A 17,590-nucleotide genomic window follows, 5' to 3' on the forward strand; every position below is an offset into this window, starting at 1 on the left:
CACAACATTTCTCAGTAATGAACTAAGAATCAAGATAATGGACCTGTCCAGCAGGGAGACTATGCCTCAGTTCCCACCTGCATCAGGACTGATGGCGGCAGAAGGATCCATGGGTTTGCTGGGGTCTTGGAAGCACCATTAGGCTGGTAATGGAGCTCCTCAGGCAAATAGGAGGCCGGTTGGGAAAGAATGCCAGTGAGCAGCCTGTATGCTTGCCGGTAGGTCTTCTCCAAGATTTGGAGGAGACCAAGCTGGTAGTGAACCCACAGGGTGCAACTAGCTGCAGGTAGCAGTAATGTCGGCATGAATGAAGCTTGCCACATGGATTCCTAGAGATGGTTGGTGAAACAGTTGAAGACTAGAAATGATGATGGTTGTATGGTTTGAAGATGAGTGGAAGAGCTCAACCAGTGTTGTGGATGATTCTGCATCTATTTTGGATGCGAAGTTTCTTGGCATCCGCTGTTGTGTGGAAAATTGTAGGGCCTCCCTTAGTAGGTTGGCATGCACTATCCACAGAAAGTGCCTACTAGGATAGCAGACTGTGTGTGTTGTGCACATGGAAGTATTTCAGCTAGAGGAGCCCCTCCTTAGGGATAGTGTTTGGGTGCGTGTACACCTGTCAACAGTGAAGAGAGATCAACTGCAACACTCTGAGAAGACCTTTGAGCTTCATCAGTTTAGTTTTTCTTTGGGCAGACTATTTTTGGCTTCTGAGATATGAGGATGAAAAAGAGTAGAATTCAAACAGTGTTAAAAGTTCCTAATTTAGGTCTTCAAAAGTTTCCTTAATCATTTTTTTGATCCTGAAGTGGTCACTTAGATAAAGTCAAGGTTAATGGCTGACTTATCTCCCTGTCCTGTGCCAGCAGCCCCCCCCCCCCCTCCCCCCTCCCCCCCCCCCCCCTCTCTCTCTCTCTCTCTCTCTCTCTCTCTCTCTCTCTCTCTCATCCTTTTAAATAAATAAAAATGGGCACGTAGGAAGTAAACAGTTTCAGACATAGATGTAAAATTGTTGCTGCTTTAAATTGTGTATTCAAGTTACAGAATGACCTCGGATTTTGAATAACTGCATAGTTGCCTTATATCACCAATTTCCATTGTGTTAATGTGTATGTTCATGATGTTACGTGATACCCCTGTATTCATCAGAGAAATTGTCTGCAGGTCATAAGACAGATAAATCACGAACAATTTACATTAGAGGAAACAAGTTTATTATGGATGCAAAGGGAAAAACATTGAGGCAAGTTCCTCAAAATACGAATAATAATTGTCCGAAAGATGGAAAACCTTTGCCATTGAAGAGAGTTTACATTGGTGGAGTAACGTTTGTACAAAAATCATCCAGCCTTTTGGTGAGAACAAATACACATACAGCAAGGAGTATTGTGAAGTAAGTTTTATTTGCATTAATTATAGCCTTTGTAGTATTTGGTGCACCATTGATACTGCACCATAGGTACATTATAACTTATGTTCTTAATAATATTAGCGTTAGTTTTATAGTGATATGGTTCATTTTATGTTCTTTGTTGCATGCTAGCTATGAGAAAGGAGGAAGAATTTGCTGAATAATCTTAAAAATCTACACACATCATTTAGTGCAGCTGTATTGTTTCAAAGAGTGGATATTTTCAAAATTATGGGAAGCTTTATTTGCTCTGATTTTTTTTTTTTTTTTTTTTTTTCATAGCAAGTGTTTATATAACATATAAAGGAAAAAAGGGAAAATTCATTCAGAAATTTATAGGCAGAAGGGCTTCTTACATTCAGACCACGTGCCTTCCAGTAGGCTACATTCAATAGAAAAACATATAAAGTAAACATAACTCCTAGCTTGCAGAACTACACGTACTTTCTTCCAAATGAGAAGTTAAAGAAGGGTTCGAGGAATTGGGGGGGGGGGGGGGGGAGGGGACAGAGTAGAGGCAGGTCACTCAGAACCAAGATGAAGACAGTTCCTCCCTTCTTCACATACCTTGGACCAATTTTAATCTGGATTAATTATATAATGATAATTTTTCTGCTCACATCCCATGTTTGGTAGCCTCTGGTCTAATTTCACATTTGCTGCTAGAATGGTTTCAACTTTGAACTGTAATCATTGTTCTTCATTGTGCAGACCTTTGTATCAAAAGGGCAGTAAAATGCCGAGTAGTGTTGTCTCTGTTATTTGGTTCATAATTATTGCAATTATCTAAAGAAACATAGCTTTGTTAACAAACTAAATACAAAAATGTTATTGACACTATCTTGATTTCAGCCATGCCAAAAATAAAAGCATTGCAATGCTTACTAACAAACTGAGAAAAATTAATCAACCTTGTGCGTTTTATCGTCGATTTGGTAAATGTCCCAGAAAAGACAAAGGGATGTGTCAACTTGTCCATGATCCAAAACAGATTGCTGTTTGCAAGAGGTAAATTGTCATTCTTACTTCTGCAGAATTTAAGTAATGATGCTTCAGCAAGAACAAAAGAAAGGATTTCATGCTTTTTCTTAATAGGTTTCTTCAGGGAGAATGTAGCATAGACAACTGCCCCCTGTCACATCAGATTGTGCCAGAAAAAATGCCAACTTGCAAATATTTTTTAGAAGGGTGTTGCACTCGTGAAAATTGCCCATACCTACATGTAAAACTTAATTCCAAAGCAGTTATATGTGAGAGTTTTCTGCAAGGTTATTGTGCAGAAGGATCAAAGGTGAGTGTTAATAACCACTATATTTTAAAACTTATTCATACTGTTAAATCTCTAGTTTCTGTGGATTTTGCACTTAATTTCAGATTTTTTTGTTTTGTTTATAATTTGCTGTGAGGGTTCGTGAAAGCTCTTTAAAGCATGCTGATATCTAAAAATATTTCTGTGCTGTGATAATTTGACTGTTTGTGCCAGGCCTTTATATTTAATAAATATTCAAACTTCAACATACTTGATGGAGAGGAGTAAATTTTTGTACGAATACTGCTATAGTTTGTTTCCACTGATTAGGATTCTTCGTACTTGAGTGAATTGTGAAGAACGCTTTCCATGTAACATAGGGGTTGTACAGGAAGTAATTTTCCATACTACAAGAAAGACTGCATGTCGATTATTATGAAATGCGGAAATGCATTTCTGAAAGCAGGGCATGTTACAAGCAACAATTGACACATCTCAATTATACATAATGTCATTGTTGTATTGGCTGAAAATAATTTTGCTGATCCTATCTCTCTTAAACTGAAAAAATAGGTATGCTGTCTTTTTCATTCAACAAAACACAGCAAAAATTGAAATTAAAGTGAACCCTTGTAGGCTGAATGCCACAAACAAGCTGATAAGGTTGTGGTGCTTGCTATTATCAAACATTGCCAAAATGTCCACTGTGAGGAGCTCCCTGGGCAACTGCCTCTCATCAACCATTCAAGATAAAACATTTTTTCATACATGGTTTGCCAGTCTTTCTCTCAGCAGTCTCAATGTACCTCGTAGCATTCTCATTGAGTGTTTGATTGATGGGCTCAGCAGAGATTACACTTTTAAGTTGTGTGTTTCACATTACATTACCACTGAATATGTGGCAATGACAAATTGGGGTCTGATAACACAGCCTGTGACTCTCTTTGAATACATTACAATAAACTATACAAGGAGACTGCCTACACTATGCTTGTCTGTCCTCGTTTGGAATACTGCTGCCTGGTGTGATATCCTTACCAGATAGGATTGACTGAGTACATCGAAAAAGTTCAGAAAAGGGCAGCATGTTTTGTATTATCATGAAATAGGGGAGATAGTGTCACTGAAATGATGCATGATTTGGGATGGACACCATTAAAACAAAGGCTTTTCCATTGCAGAGCAATCTTCTCACGAAATTCCAGTCACCAACTTTCTATTTTGTTGATGCCGACCTGCATAGGGAGAAATGATCACCACGATAAAATAAGGGGAAATCAAAGCTCGTACAGAAAGATATAGGTGTTCTGTTCTTTCCACACGCTATGCAAGATTGGAATAATAGAGAATTATGAAGCTGGTTTGGTGAACCCTCTGCCGGACACTTAAATGTGATTTGCAGAGTATTCATGTAGATGTAGATGAAAATCTAATTAGTGGCTTAATTAGTGAGGGGTGTCATTGGATTCATTAATACATGGGTAGCAAAAATAGTGTCAAATCTTGGAATTTAATAGAGCTATGGCATGAAAGCCAATAGTGTATCTATTCTCGAAGTTTAGTTACAAACATCTTAAAAGTTAATTAGTTTTCAAGAAATCGAAACATGTTTCCAGAGAGAGAGAAGATTTCAGTTATCTGAAAATGTTTTATCCACCAAATGTCATTACTGTAACTTCAGTTAGCCACGTCTTTTAATTAATGATACTCTAATAAAAACTATGTAGCCTATTGAATAAACGCATTCAAATTATAAGGATAACAAATTTGTGTGAGATAGTACACTTAATCATTTGAAATATTTGTGTGTCACATACCACACAGGTAACTGAATTGAAACTAGAAGAAAAATTAGAAGAAAAAGTTAATTGTTAATTGGAGTAGAAAATACAAGCTAGGATGATTTCATAGTGTTATGTCACATAGTGTGTTGGGTTAAACTGATTTTGTCAGGGAGTCAGGTGTCCAATCCAGACGCACAATGCAATTATATTGTAGGTATTCAACCAGGTCTGCAGCTGCAGTCATTATTATGCATCTTCTGGTGACCCAGTTCCAAATACACATGAAACAAATTCATATTCCATTGCAAGATTGCCACTGGTGTAGACCAGACATTTATATTGTGTAAAAGCGAACATAACATTGTCTTAAGAAGCAAGGTATCAGGCCTGGCACTGTGTTGACATTGCCCGTACTGTTGTGGTACCGTATCTGTGGCCATGAAGTGATTCTGTGTGTAACATTTAAACACTTGGCCCTCCTCCTACTAATTGTGACCAACCTCAAATATGCAAGTGATCAGGCTATGTATAATATCCAAATATTTACTGTGACTAAAATATTGTGCACCAAAAACAAACAACAAATAATCATTGGCACTTCCTAAGACTTTACCCTCATAGGCTGTTGCATTCAAACTAAGTGATCTTGTACTGTCGGTCCACCCAGGTCTCATCTTGCCCAGCCATAGTTAGTTCCACATAAAGTTGCCATGTTTTTTCATGGAAGATTATCTTAATTTATGGACGTTGGTGCTCTTCTGTGTTATGTGATAAACATTAACAGCTTCTTTGGGGTTTCCTTTTAAATTTCAGAATGCTCTTCCTTTGGCCCATATCTCTCTCTCCCTGCCTTTCATGTTCCAATGTTTTTATTAGTGTAGACTTTCAGTATTAATGCTGTTGGGTTCTTTGTAATTTTTATATACCGACCTTTTAGTTGCAGGATGTCTACCACAGGGATGGGTACTGTGAAGATTTTTATCTAGAGTATGTCATGACAACACAGGGACCTGTTATGATGCAATTAGGTGTAACTGATGTCATTATACAGTGGTAATAGTTCTGTTAATTTAAAAAAGAAATGTGCACTACCACCCATCTCCACAGAATTAGCTACCAGATGGCGGTTAAAAGCTGTATGATGTCATTCTGTCCTACATTTCGATCCTTTTGAATATTAGACTAACTGCTATGTGGACAGCAGGTTTAGAGGAATTTGTGAATAACAGTAATTTTTTTAGAAAGTGATGCTACATGAGCTTCTGTGGTAGATTAAATTTTTGTGGACTGGTGCTTATTCCAGTCATTTAGGTATTGCTGTTACGTTTCAGAATGTGTCGTGGATTGATAGGTAGTGAGCAGCTATTCTCATCACTGCTGCCCTCAACCCCATTCAAAATAGCTTTTGGGGAAACTGACATTAATAGTCAGAAAGGACAAAGTTAACAGTATAACTTAGCAAAAAAATTAAAGTTCCTTTGTGGGTGAGTTAAAAAGAAATTAGTTTTATGACAGCAGTGGTTGGGTTTACAATATTAACAAGACTGAAAAGTTTACAGAAGATAAAACAGAGGTCCGTTAAAATTTGTGGTTCCTGTGTGAGAAAAAAATTACTTATGGTTGAACAGTGATATTAATGCTTTGTTTTTCAACAATTTCGTAATATAGTTGATAGTCATGAGTATTATCACTACAGTAAACTCTCTCTTCCAAATTTTTAGCTCTTTTTGGAATCCACAGTTCAGTGTCAGTTTTTAACTAAGGGGGAATTGAGGAACAATCATGTGTCATCAGATCAAAACCTGTCTTTGAATATGGATAAGTCTTCCTCTTACTGGCTAGTTGGACCAATTTATGCTCTTGCTGGTCATATGTAAATATACCTATACAAGGAAGAAATAGTATTGTTCACTCAAGTGGTGCATTAGTGTGAGACATCAAAATCATTCCTTTACTGCTTAAAACATATTCGTATTGTTTTCTATGAAACAGTTAAAAAACTAGGCATTTCTTCTCTTGTGGTGGAGCACAGTGGACAACCAGCTTTTCTCCCTCACGGAGTTAGTTTGCATTGTCAGTAGCTCGTCATACTGCGCCCAGTTGTACAGCATGTCAAAACAGTTGATCAACTCTTTAGTGATATTTGGATGAAGGAGACTTTCCCAACTTGTGGGAAGAATCTATAATTATGATTTTTTTAAAACTATGGAAGGAATTGGACTAACCCCAATAATTAACACTGCATCAGTCTCTGAATCTGTGTAGGAAAGACTGGAGAATATGGTAAATTAGCACCTAGTGTGGGTTCTTGAAACTACATCACTACTGTCACTCCCATTGAGAGTTCAGGAGGCTTCACTCCGCACTCGATAACCAGACTGCTTGAAATGGTCATTCAGCAAGCTTTCCTGCATAAGTAACTCCTTGTTTGTGTATTCCTAGATTTTAAGACAGGCATAATATTTTGTTGCAGCTTTATGCATGGGCTTTCTGTGGATGTCTTCGAGCATTCATACAGTCCTTCCTATTAGAAAGATATCTTATCCCTCAAGGGAGTGTTTAAAGTGTAATGGCATCGACAGTATTATGTCCACAGTAATGAGTCCTGTACCATGTTCCTTGTATGTGGATGACTTCTCCATCTTCTGTGTCTCCTCCAGCTTTGCAATGACTCTTTGGCAATTGTAGTTGGCGATTAGACAGTTGGAGGAATAAGCAAAACCAGTGGTTTTAAATTCTATTTGGAGAACACTGAAAGTCTTGTTTTTATTTACTCCTGCTCTTTTTATCTTTTTAGAACTGGGAGATACCATTCCTGCTTTTAAGGAAATGGTGAAATATCTGTGCCTGACTTTTAATGAGAGGCTAATATTGCTGCCTCACCGTAAGAAACTAAAACTGAGGTGCCTCAAGGTTTCAAACATCATTAAATGCATCAGTCATAGGTCTTGGAGCCAATAGGGCATATCTTCTCCAACTTTATTAAGCCTTTGAGTTACCCTGGCTTGAATATGGATGACAACTATATGGACCAGGAAGGCCTTTCTATCTCAAAATGCTGTATGTGGTTCACCATTAGGGTATTAGGCTGTCAACAGGAATTTATCACATGAGTCGAGTTGATAGCTTGTGTGCTGAGGCTGGTGGGCCTCCACAGTTAACTGCCGCCACCTCACGCGGGCATGTAGGACTCGCTCTGTTCCAGAATGGACAGCATCCATCTCAGCTGTAATGTTCCGTAACTGTACATGGGTGACAAGACCACTCAGGATATCTGAGGGAGAGCCTTGAGTTGGTATAGGTGGGAAGGCAGCCAGGTCCAAAGTCAGAGGTAGAGTAGGGAACCCTTGGGTACTAAAGAGGCCTAATACGATAAGAATTATACCCCCAGGATATATTCTTAATTTTAAGTTTAATGAGATGTTAAATTGCTTTTCACATTTTATTAGTGTTTACACAGATGGATGGAGGATTTTATATCAGCTGTATCGTGTTCTCGGGCATTATCATTAGGATAAGACTTCCAGAACAGCTTACAGCTTACTGTGTGGAAGAGTTAGCTATGCTGAGGGCACTGGAGCAGATGAGATTCCATTGTGGCAAGAAATTCATTGATTCGGATTTCCAAAGTGTCCTCTTTGCTTTTGGTCAGATGTACCCAACAGATTGAATATTGCAAAAAGTGCAGGATGCTCTCCTTCTCTTGTAAAGGTAGGAAAAAGAAATAATTTTATGCTGGATTTCAGGGCACTTAGAGATCCTGGGAAATGAACTTCAAGATGCAGCTGCCAAGGAGGTTTGTTCCCTTCCACATCCTGCTTGTCCTGTTTGGTCCTCCTGCAGGCTGTTACCATACATGTCACTCAGAAGACCATCTGTTGGTAGGAGATTTAGTGGCTGAAAGTAGATAAATAATAAGCTGTGGTCAGTGAAACCCCGAGTGCAACTATGGCTTACCTCCTTCCAACCACAATAAACTGAAGAAGTAGCCTTCACAAGGCTTAAAAGTGGGACATTGCCCATTGACACATGGCTTTCTGTTATGTCGAGATGTCAGATGTGGAACAATTGTCAATACAACATGCTTTTATTGAGTGTGTTTTATCATGATCTAAGAACAGACCTGGATCTCCTGTATGGCTTACCCTCTATTTTAACTGATAAAGAGGCAAGGGTGATTCATATTTTAAGATTCTGAGTGTTTTTTGGGACTGCTTTCCAAAATGTTGGGTACAAGATTTCAGTGGCTTTTGTCACCCATTATTTCTACGAAGTCATCCAGCCACAGTAATCTGTCTGCTTCCTAACAGTGTATGTGTAGTTATTTTGTCTTATATTTTATCTAATTATTCTAGTTTGTCTGACTTTTATGGCTTTTTTTTTTTTTTTTTAATGGATCTTGCAATGTCACAATTGTATTTTGAGTTCTTGTGTTGATGCAGTTGAGTTTTCAAATCTCTCTATTCGATGCAAGGGCACACATTACCTCACCATTTAGGGTCCTAAACCACTAATAATAATAATAACCATTGCGCACAAGGACATATCTGTAGTAACCTTTCAGGTCACTGCCACTGAATGGATAGTTTAATGAAATATGTCATGGCATAAACACATAGTTTTAGATGTAAAATTTTGTTGCACTCACACGTCACAAGAAGTAAATACTCTAGTTTATTTTGTGCTCTGGTTAGCAAGGGTTTGAGGAGGATAACTGCTTATCTGTTTCATTGCTGTTGAGAATTTTCGGAGTATGGTATTTGGACTAGCTGGTATTATTTGAACATTATTATTCTCATACTGTATTGAAATGAGTAAGGTGGCACAGGGAAGGACAGATATTCAAATCCCTTGTGTAAACATCCAGATTTCAGTTTTCTGTTATTGCTCCAAATCATTTGAAATGAATGCTGAGGTGGTTAATTTGAGAGGACTAAGTTGATATCCTTTCCCAGTTTGGGCTTCATGCTCCCACTGATGACTTCATTGTCAACAGTCAAGTAAAAATTGAGAGAATGATGCTCATGATTGCAGTATGTGTTTGAATAGATGCTATTTTTCACTCTTGAGGAATTAGTTCCCTTTGAAGACTCCTATTCTAGATTTCTGAAGTCCTTGAAATTATTAACTTTCTGTATTAAGTCTTTTTGAGGCACAGTTCAATGTCAATGAATCACAGCTACAAAACACGTAATAAAGAACTGAATGTTGTTTCTTTTGGAAGAGTTGTGTAGCATAAGTTTGGGGAGCTGGAGGGCTTGTCCAAAATGAGATTTCACAGGGACCTTCTTTTGCAGTCTGACGATGAGCTGTGCGTCAATTTAGAACGGCGAGGTGTACAATTCATTTGGCGTGTCCACCAGGGTCCGAGGGATAATCAGTTTGCCACCAGTGCCTTCATCTTGGCCTTAGAGGGTGATACATTACCCGAGAAGGTCAATGTGATGGTCTACCGCTGTGATGTAAAACCCTATATCCCTTCCCTGATGCGGTGCTTTAAATGTTGGAAGTTTGGTCATATGTCTTCCTGCTGTACTTCCAGTGTCACATTTCAAGATTGCAGATGCCCATCACATCCCAATACTCCATGTGCCCTGCGTCCCATCTGTGTCAACTGTGGAGAACACTATTCGCCTTGCTCGCCAGACTGCAGGATTCTCCAGAAAGAAAGGAAAATCATGGAGTACAAGACCCTGGACAGACTGACCTACACTGAGGCTAAGATGAAATTTGAAAGTCTACATCCTGTATGCATGACAGCATGTTACGCCCCTTACACTGCCGTTACAACAGTTGTAGCCCCATCAGTTCTGTCAACCCCATTCACCTCTCGGAGCCAGAAGACTACACCTGCCCCCTTGATGGTGGGGGACACTACCCTCCCTGTAACTCCTGCACCACCTATTTCAGGAGCAACACACCTCCCCCCTCTCCCCCCCCCCCCCCAACCATCAGGGATGTCTATCCCCACTTCTAAGCCGGAAAAGCGTACAACTTCTTTGGCTGCTCTCGCTAGGAAGGGATCCCTTGGGTCACTACATTCCCAGGTTTCTGCTAGCTGGTCACAGGGCTTCATGCTCATCATCAGTCCCGGAGACTGAAGTCCTCCCAGCCAGGGAAACCCAAGGAAAAGTGAGAGAAATCCAAAAAGAAAGTCTCAAAGACCAAGGGAATTGCAATGGCACCCACACCACCGCTACCTCCAAGCTCTGCATCTATGGATGAGGTGGCAGATTCTGGCATCTGCTAGGACCTAGATCACGATGGACCCTCAGACAAAATGGGTATAGGCTGCTCAGGCAAAACGTCGGTGACAGCAGGTGACCATGAGGTGTAAACCGCCTCATTGAATGTTCCATGCCTTCCCAGTCACATGATGTCTCCTCCAGTGGAATTGCCGGCGGTTTTTTCCACTGCCTGGCTGAGCTACAACAACTGTAAGTTTTACACCTGCTTTCTGCATTGCCCTCCAGGAAACCTGGCCCCTTGTGGGGTGGCACTGTGCTTACTGGCAGAGGCAGAAATGTCGAAACTTTACTGTCTCAGTTCGACCTCTGCCTCTTAAATACCGGGGCCGCCACACATTTCATTGTGGTTCGAGGTAGTTACTCAGCCATTGATTTATCAATTTGCAGCCCAGGACTTCTCCCATCTATCCACTGGAGAGCACATGACAACCTGTGTGGTAGTGACCACTTCCCCATCTTCCTGTCACTGCCCAGCATCAAGCTCATGGGCACCTGCCCAGATGGGCTTTAAACAAGGTGGACTGAGAAACTTTCACCTCTGCTGCTCCCTTGTACGGGAACATCAATGTCATGGTTGAGCAGGTGACTATAACAATCATTTCTGTGGCAGAAAACACGATCCCTCGCTCTTTGGGTTGCCCCGGCAAAAGACAGTCCCTTGGCAGTCGCTGGAAGTTGCTGAAGCAATTAAGGAGTGTCAGTGAGCTCTACAGCAGCATAAGCGGCACCCTTCCCTGGGGCACCTCATAGCCTTAAAACGGCTCCGTGCTCGCGTTCACCAACTTATTAAACAATGGAAGCAGGAGTGTTGGTAGAGATATGTCTCGACCATTGGGTGCCGTAAGTCACCTTTCCAAGTCTGTGCAAAGATCATACGTGTTTTTTGGGTGCCAGACCCCAACAGGTGTTCCCAGTGTTAACATAAATGGCGTGTTATCTACTGACGCAAACGTGATTGCCGAGCACTTTTCTGAGCACTATGCTAGAGTCTCTACGTCGGAGAATTACCCCCAGCCTTTCGCACTTTCAAACGGCATCTGGAAGGGAAAGTCCTCTCATTTACTACACGCCACAGTGAATTCTATAATTCCCCATTTACAGAGTGGGAGCTTCCCAGTGCCCTTGCACATTGCCCCGACACAGCTCCTGGACCAGATCGGATCCACAGTCAGATGATTACACATCTCCTCGTCGTCCTCAACCGGATCTGGTAAGACGATGTCTTTCCATCGCAATGGTGGGAGAGCACCATCATTCCAGTGCTCAAATTCAGTAAAAACTCACTATAGCTATCGGCCGATCAGCCTGACCAATATTGTTTGTAAGGTGCTGGAACTTATGGTTTGTCAGCGGTTGGGTTGGGTCGGGTCGGGTCCTGAAGTCACGTGGCCTACTGGCTCCATGTCAGGGCGGCTTCCACCAGGGTTGCTCTACCACTGATGATCTTGTGTCCCTAGAGTCTGCCATCCGATCAAAGTTTGTGTGCCCCATACCCAGGAGAATGGGGTCCCGCAGGGCTCTGTAGTATGTGTGTGTGTCTATTTTTAGTGGCCTTTAATGGTCTAGCAGCAGCTGTAGGACCTTTCACATGGCCCTAAAGACTCGGTTAACCCGCAGATCTCCGCTGCCACTTCCTCTCGATTCTTGACAAGTACCGAGGCCACGAAGTGGTTTACACCGAGGGCTCGATGGCTGATGCTCATGTCGGCTTCGTGCATGTTCATGGAGGAGATATTGAACAGCATTCCTTGCTCGATGGCTGCAGTGTTTTCACTGCCGAGCTGGTGGCTACATCTCATGCCCTTGAGTACATGTGTTCATGCCCTGGGGAGGTGTTTCTTCTGTGTACTGACTCCTTGAGCAGCCTACAGGCTCTCGATCAGTGCTACCCTTGTCATCCTTTGATAGCAACCATCCAGGAGTCCATCTATGCCCTGGAACAGTCTGGTCGTACAGTGTTGTTTGTCTTTGGAATCCCAGGCAACGAACTTGCTGACAGTCTGGCCAAACACGCTATGCGGAAACCGCTAATGGAGATCGGCTTCTCTGCAACTGACCTGCGTTCAGTACTGCAGCATAAGGTTTTGCTGCTTTGGAAGACGAAATGGCATAACCTCAGCATGCACAACAAGCTGGGTGCCATTAAGGAGTCTACGAATGTGTGGCAGTCCTCCATGCGGCCTCTCTCAGGGCCTCATTGGTTCTCTGCCGGCTCCACATTGGCCATGCTTGGGTGACACAAGGCTACCTCCTGTGCCGTGATGACCCACCTCAGTGTCGGTGTGGTGCCAGGCTGACAGTGGCCCATATCTGGGTGAGCTGTCCTCCTTTGGCTGCCCTGCGACGGACTTTTCAGTTACCAGACTCGTTGCCATTAATTTTAGCTGACAACACCTCATCGGCTAATTTAGTTTTAACGCATGTCCTTTGTCCCTTTGTGTTCTCCACTCCAATGCTTTTAGGGTGGGTGTTTTAATGTGTCACAGAGTGGCTGGCTTTTCCTTTTTATTCTCGTGGTCGGCCAGCCACAATCATGTGCTCTCTTGTTCTTACTCCTTCTACATGTTTCTTGCTTCTCTGTGTGGTTTTCTTTTCCTGTTTTTGTTCATAGTAGCATTGGTTGTCCTGGTGCCATTCTTCCTTCCTCTTGTTGTGCTGTACGTCTCCTTTCTTTTCTTCTTTCCATTGTGTAATTATTTTACTGGGAACAAGGGACTGATGACCTCGCAGTTGGATCCCTTCTCCCCCCCCCCCCCCCCCTTTGAACCAACCAACCCAAAAGCATGCCAAAAAAGGGGTGCCATTCCTATTGGTGTTGATTGGATTGATTTGATTTTGACAGAGAAGCTAAAACAGCTTAGGTCTAACCGCCACTGCCTGCACAGAAACAGTTTATTGTGTGGTATTGCTCCCTGTATATCTAGTAAAGCCAACCAATGCCCTTAAATAGCGCAAGGAGTCCCTGTACCAGTTTTTTGTTTAACACAATTTCTTTGGGTCTAGTTGTCGTGAAGATTCTGTAACTTTTGCTCTCAATTCCATGCATTCGAAAATTACGAGTGATGCTGTTTCTTCACACTCATCAAAGATCCTACATTTAGGGTATTCTTCTGTTATACACATTATGTGTAGGTGTTTTTTGAAATTCCCATGGCCTGTCATCAGTTCAGTCCTGTTCGATCTCTTTCCTGTTCAATCCCAGGATTACAGACCTTTTTTAAAACATGCATTGGGCATCATTACCTTCCCATGTTTTTGTTTATAGACCTTGGTCCAATATTATACATGCTGTTTCCCAAGCCAGTTCTGTAGTTCTAGTTTGATCATAGCCTTGGTGATTGTCAGGACACGTTCCGGTCCAATAAATGGAGTCGCTGCCCCATCCTGGCCAATCTGTCGGTTTGTTCATTGCACAGATCCCTGAGTGGCCAGGGACTCACTAGTTTACCCTATTTCTTCCCCCTAGCTCCACCAGAGCCCTGTGGCATTCTGCAACAATCTTAGATCTCATTGCAGGAGCTGCCAGTGATTTCAAGGCTGTCTGAATAGATGTAGATGCTACGGTCCTTGTAGCATGTACACGTGTTCTCCACACATGCCATGATTGCAGTAATTTCAGCTTTGAATACAGAGGCCAGTTTTCCTGGAGAGATGATGCCCTCCAGTCTTGACTGAACCCTGTACACCCCTGCCCCAATGCCTTGGTCTGTTTTTGGTAAGGTGTCAAACTGTTTTTTCCCACTACTCCCTGTTTCCAAGTATTATATATTATATATTCCTGACTGTGTCAGTGAATTTACCAAGTATGACTATGACAATGTCATCTGCGTATCCTTGACAGCAGCATTGTCTGGAATTTAATGCCTCAATGAGATCGTTCACCACTAGATTCCACAATAAACGGGACAGAATTCCTCCCTGTGAGCAACCTCTATGGGTGTTAATTACCATCTTTCCATTCTTCATGGTAGCCTCTACCTTCCTTCCACTAAGTATGGCCCTGGTCCACCTACATATAGTGGTTCCTAGGTCATGCACCTCTGCTGCCCTTACCCTGGGATGAAAAGTCATGTTACTGAAGGCCCCTCTCGATATCCAGGAAGATGCAGAGGGCCATTTCTTGGAAGTGAAGTGCTTTCTCTGCCCTCCCAATGAGTTGGAGAGCTGTCTCACATGATTTACCTGGTTGATATGTGTGTTGGTTTGAAAGTAGAGGAGCCCTAATTAGCCTCCTCTCCCAATATATACATTAACTAGTTTTTTTAATGTTTTGAGGCTGCAGGAAGACAGACTGATTGGTCTTGTATCTTTGGCCTTGGTATGATCAATTCTCCCTGGCTTTGGAATGAAGAAAACCTTCACTGCCCTCCAAGCATTGGGAGTGATTCCTACTGCTAGGCTAACCCTAGATAACCTGCATAGGACTCTTATGAGATTCTCTCCTGCCAGGGGCCAGGTGACTTGAAAGGTTGGAATGTTCCCACCACCCATTGGATTTTATTGAAGTCCACACACTCTTTGGCCAATTCACAGTCCTCTCTTTGAGTGCCTGAGAACAATTCTCTCTCTGGGATCACATTCTGGTCTGTGTTGTCTAGCAGAGCATATTGAGGAAAGTGAGTTTTGAGGAGCAGTTCCACCATCTCATGTGCTGTCTTTGTATATTCCCCATCCTCCTTCCTCAATGTACCTCCTGGATTGGTTGGTATTCTAGTGAGGATTCTGTGAAGTCTGACTTGAGCAGCCGTGCTCTCCACTTCCTCACAGAATGCCTTCCAGGATGCCTTCTTCACTTGTCCGATTGCAAGGCTGTAGTTGACAAGGGCCTCAAGATATTTTGCCCATTGTCCTTTACATCTCACAAGGCTAAACAGTTATTATTCCAAGACACACTCCTATTTGTGCACTTCTTGATTGTGCAGTTGTCCTGCAGCCTCTGGTACTGCCTCAAACTACTGGATTCCTTATCAAAGTCCCACCTATATGTCTTCCAGTCCCCACACCCGCCGACAGCAAGCCTCTAACAGTCTCCTCACCTCCGGAGGAGGAGGAGGAGGAGGAGGAGGAGGAGGAGGAGAGCTGTCTTCGTAAGGAAGGTATGCTGAGGGCAATAAAATTTCCCTCGTGATACTATCCTCACATTAATGGCCACTAGGTCCCTGGAACAGAAATCGATCATTGGCATTAAAGAAATTCCATTTCTTACATGGATGCATGTTCTGGAGTTTCTTAGATTTCTAGTATAATTAAGCTGACCTCCAGTGCCACCGAGGCCTAATACGCCCTTTTTATATAAGTAGGGTTCTTGTATCAGGGCCACGTCAACTTCCTGCCTCTCCAGGCAGCAGCTCAGGGCAGCAGAGGCCCCTTTACTGTGCTGCAGATTAATCTGCAGTACCTCCAGTCTCTCACCTGCAAGAACCGTAAAAACAATTTCAATTCTTGCTCTTGCATCGCCTTCAGGGACTTCTCTCCAATCTTCACTACCAGGGTTCGTCCTTCTGATAAAACCTTCTGGTTGATCACCCTCCAGTCCTCAGTCGACACTTTTGGGTTCTGGGCACCTATTTTCTCGAACAGTCTTAGGAGAGACCTCCTTAAGGATCTCTGGTACCCATATTGATATCTTTGCGGTCTTAAAAAGCTCCACTGCCGTCTTGACCAGCAGCTTTGCATCTTCACATGGGGATGTCACGGGCACCTTGTCCTTCACAGACAAACATGAGGGCACCACACTCTAGATAGAACTGAGGTGATGGCCGCCACCAGTGGATAGCCTTCCTGGATAACTGCCATCTTAAAAACAGAGACTGCAGTACTATTGGTCTGTTTCCCTATTTCTTGCCTTGGTTTTTTCTGGGCTCACTTATCCACGGAGGAGGGAGCCTAGATTCCTCCCTTATCCTCTTGCTGCCTGTCTTCGACATTTTGGGGGTCTGTGTATCCCCTTCAACCTGAGACAGTTTTTTCTTGGGGTCTTAGGTTCAAGTCCCTTTAATTCACTCCACTTGTCTTTAGGAAGCCATTCTTTCCCTTCCTTTTTTCTCTTTTGCCCGAGTAGTTTCCTCCTCTGGGCCCCGGACAAGGCTTTAATCTTGATCTGATCCAACTTCTTGGTTACTGTTCCCACCTCTGGCTCAGGTCTAGACCCTAATTCAGTAGTGGGAATGCCTGCCTTCAGTCATGACCCCGATGTTTGTGTGTCTGAGGTCTCAGTTAGTCCCTCAGTTTGTTTTAATTTATTTTCTTTAGTCGTGTCCATATTGGTCCCACGAGATTTGGGGATCTACATGGTCCACACCACAAATACCCCAAGTGGTGTAAGGCTACTTACTCAGGGAGGTCATCAGGTATCCCTGAGTCTCCATTTGTGACACATCTTCCCATGTGCCACGCAGCCCTCGGCACGGATTGCATCACACCTTTGGGTTGGGAATGGGAATTGGGTAAAGGCTCTAGGATTGGATAGGGAAGATGGGACGTTGTGGGAAACTCTTAGTCTGATCCATCAGCTGTGACCGTTCTGACAGTAGGTCCTCTACCTTCGGCATAGCTCTCACCTTCACGCAGAGATGCAAGACTCTCCACCCATAGGGACAGTGCTTTGTCTAGCTGGTGTCCCCTGGAGAGGTTCCTATTGGTGTTATCACATAAACATTAACATCTCAGATGCTATACTCTATAGTTCTGACTTCATGTGCTAGCTGCCAGACTATCACATTGTGTGATACTACGGACTGCGAGCTTAAGCATGTGTATCAGGTCCCCAAAGTTGCCATAGCCACAGTTGCTATAGTTGAGCTATTCGTTTTTGAATATATAGTCTTCCATGTCGATTCTTGATGTTACCTATTCATATGGAATCCTTCTGTAGTTCGTGCAGTGTTGGAAACTC

The 17,590-nt window shown here is 42.6% G+C and overlaps 1 protein-coding gene across 1 annotated transcript in view; it reads left to right on the forward strand.

Annotated features, from left to right (window-relative positions):
• LOC124794893 overlaps positions 1-17,590 on the forward strand; it is a 55,722-nt gene that overhangs the window by 32,988 nt on the left and 5,144 nt on the right. The window contains exons 4-6 of the mRNA XM_047258592.1: positions 1,168-1,396; positions 2,267-2,422; positions 2,510-2,705. Coding sequence (XP_047114548.1) covers positions 1,168-1,396; positions 2,267-2,422; positions 2,510-2,705 — 581 coding nt within the window. The remainder of the gene's footprint in view (positions 1-1,167; positions 1,397-2,266; positions 2,423-2,509; positions 2,706-17,590) is intronic.

Source organism: Schistocerca piceifrons, chromosome 4, assembly GCF_021461385.2.
Source record: "Schistocerca piceifrons isolate TAMUIC-IGC-003096 chromosome 4, iqSchPice1.1, whole genome shotgun sequence".
Lineage (NCBI taxonomy): Eukaryota > Metazoa > Arthropoda > Insecta > Orthoptera > Acrididae > Schistocerca > Schistocerca piceifrons.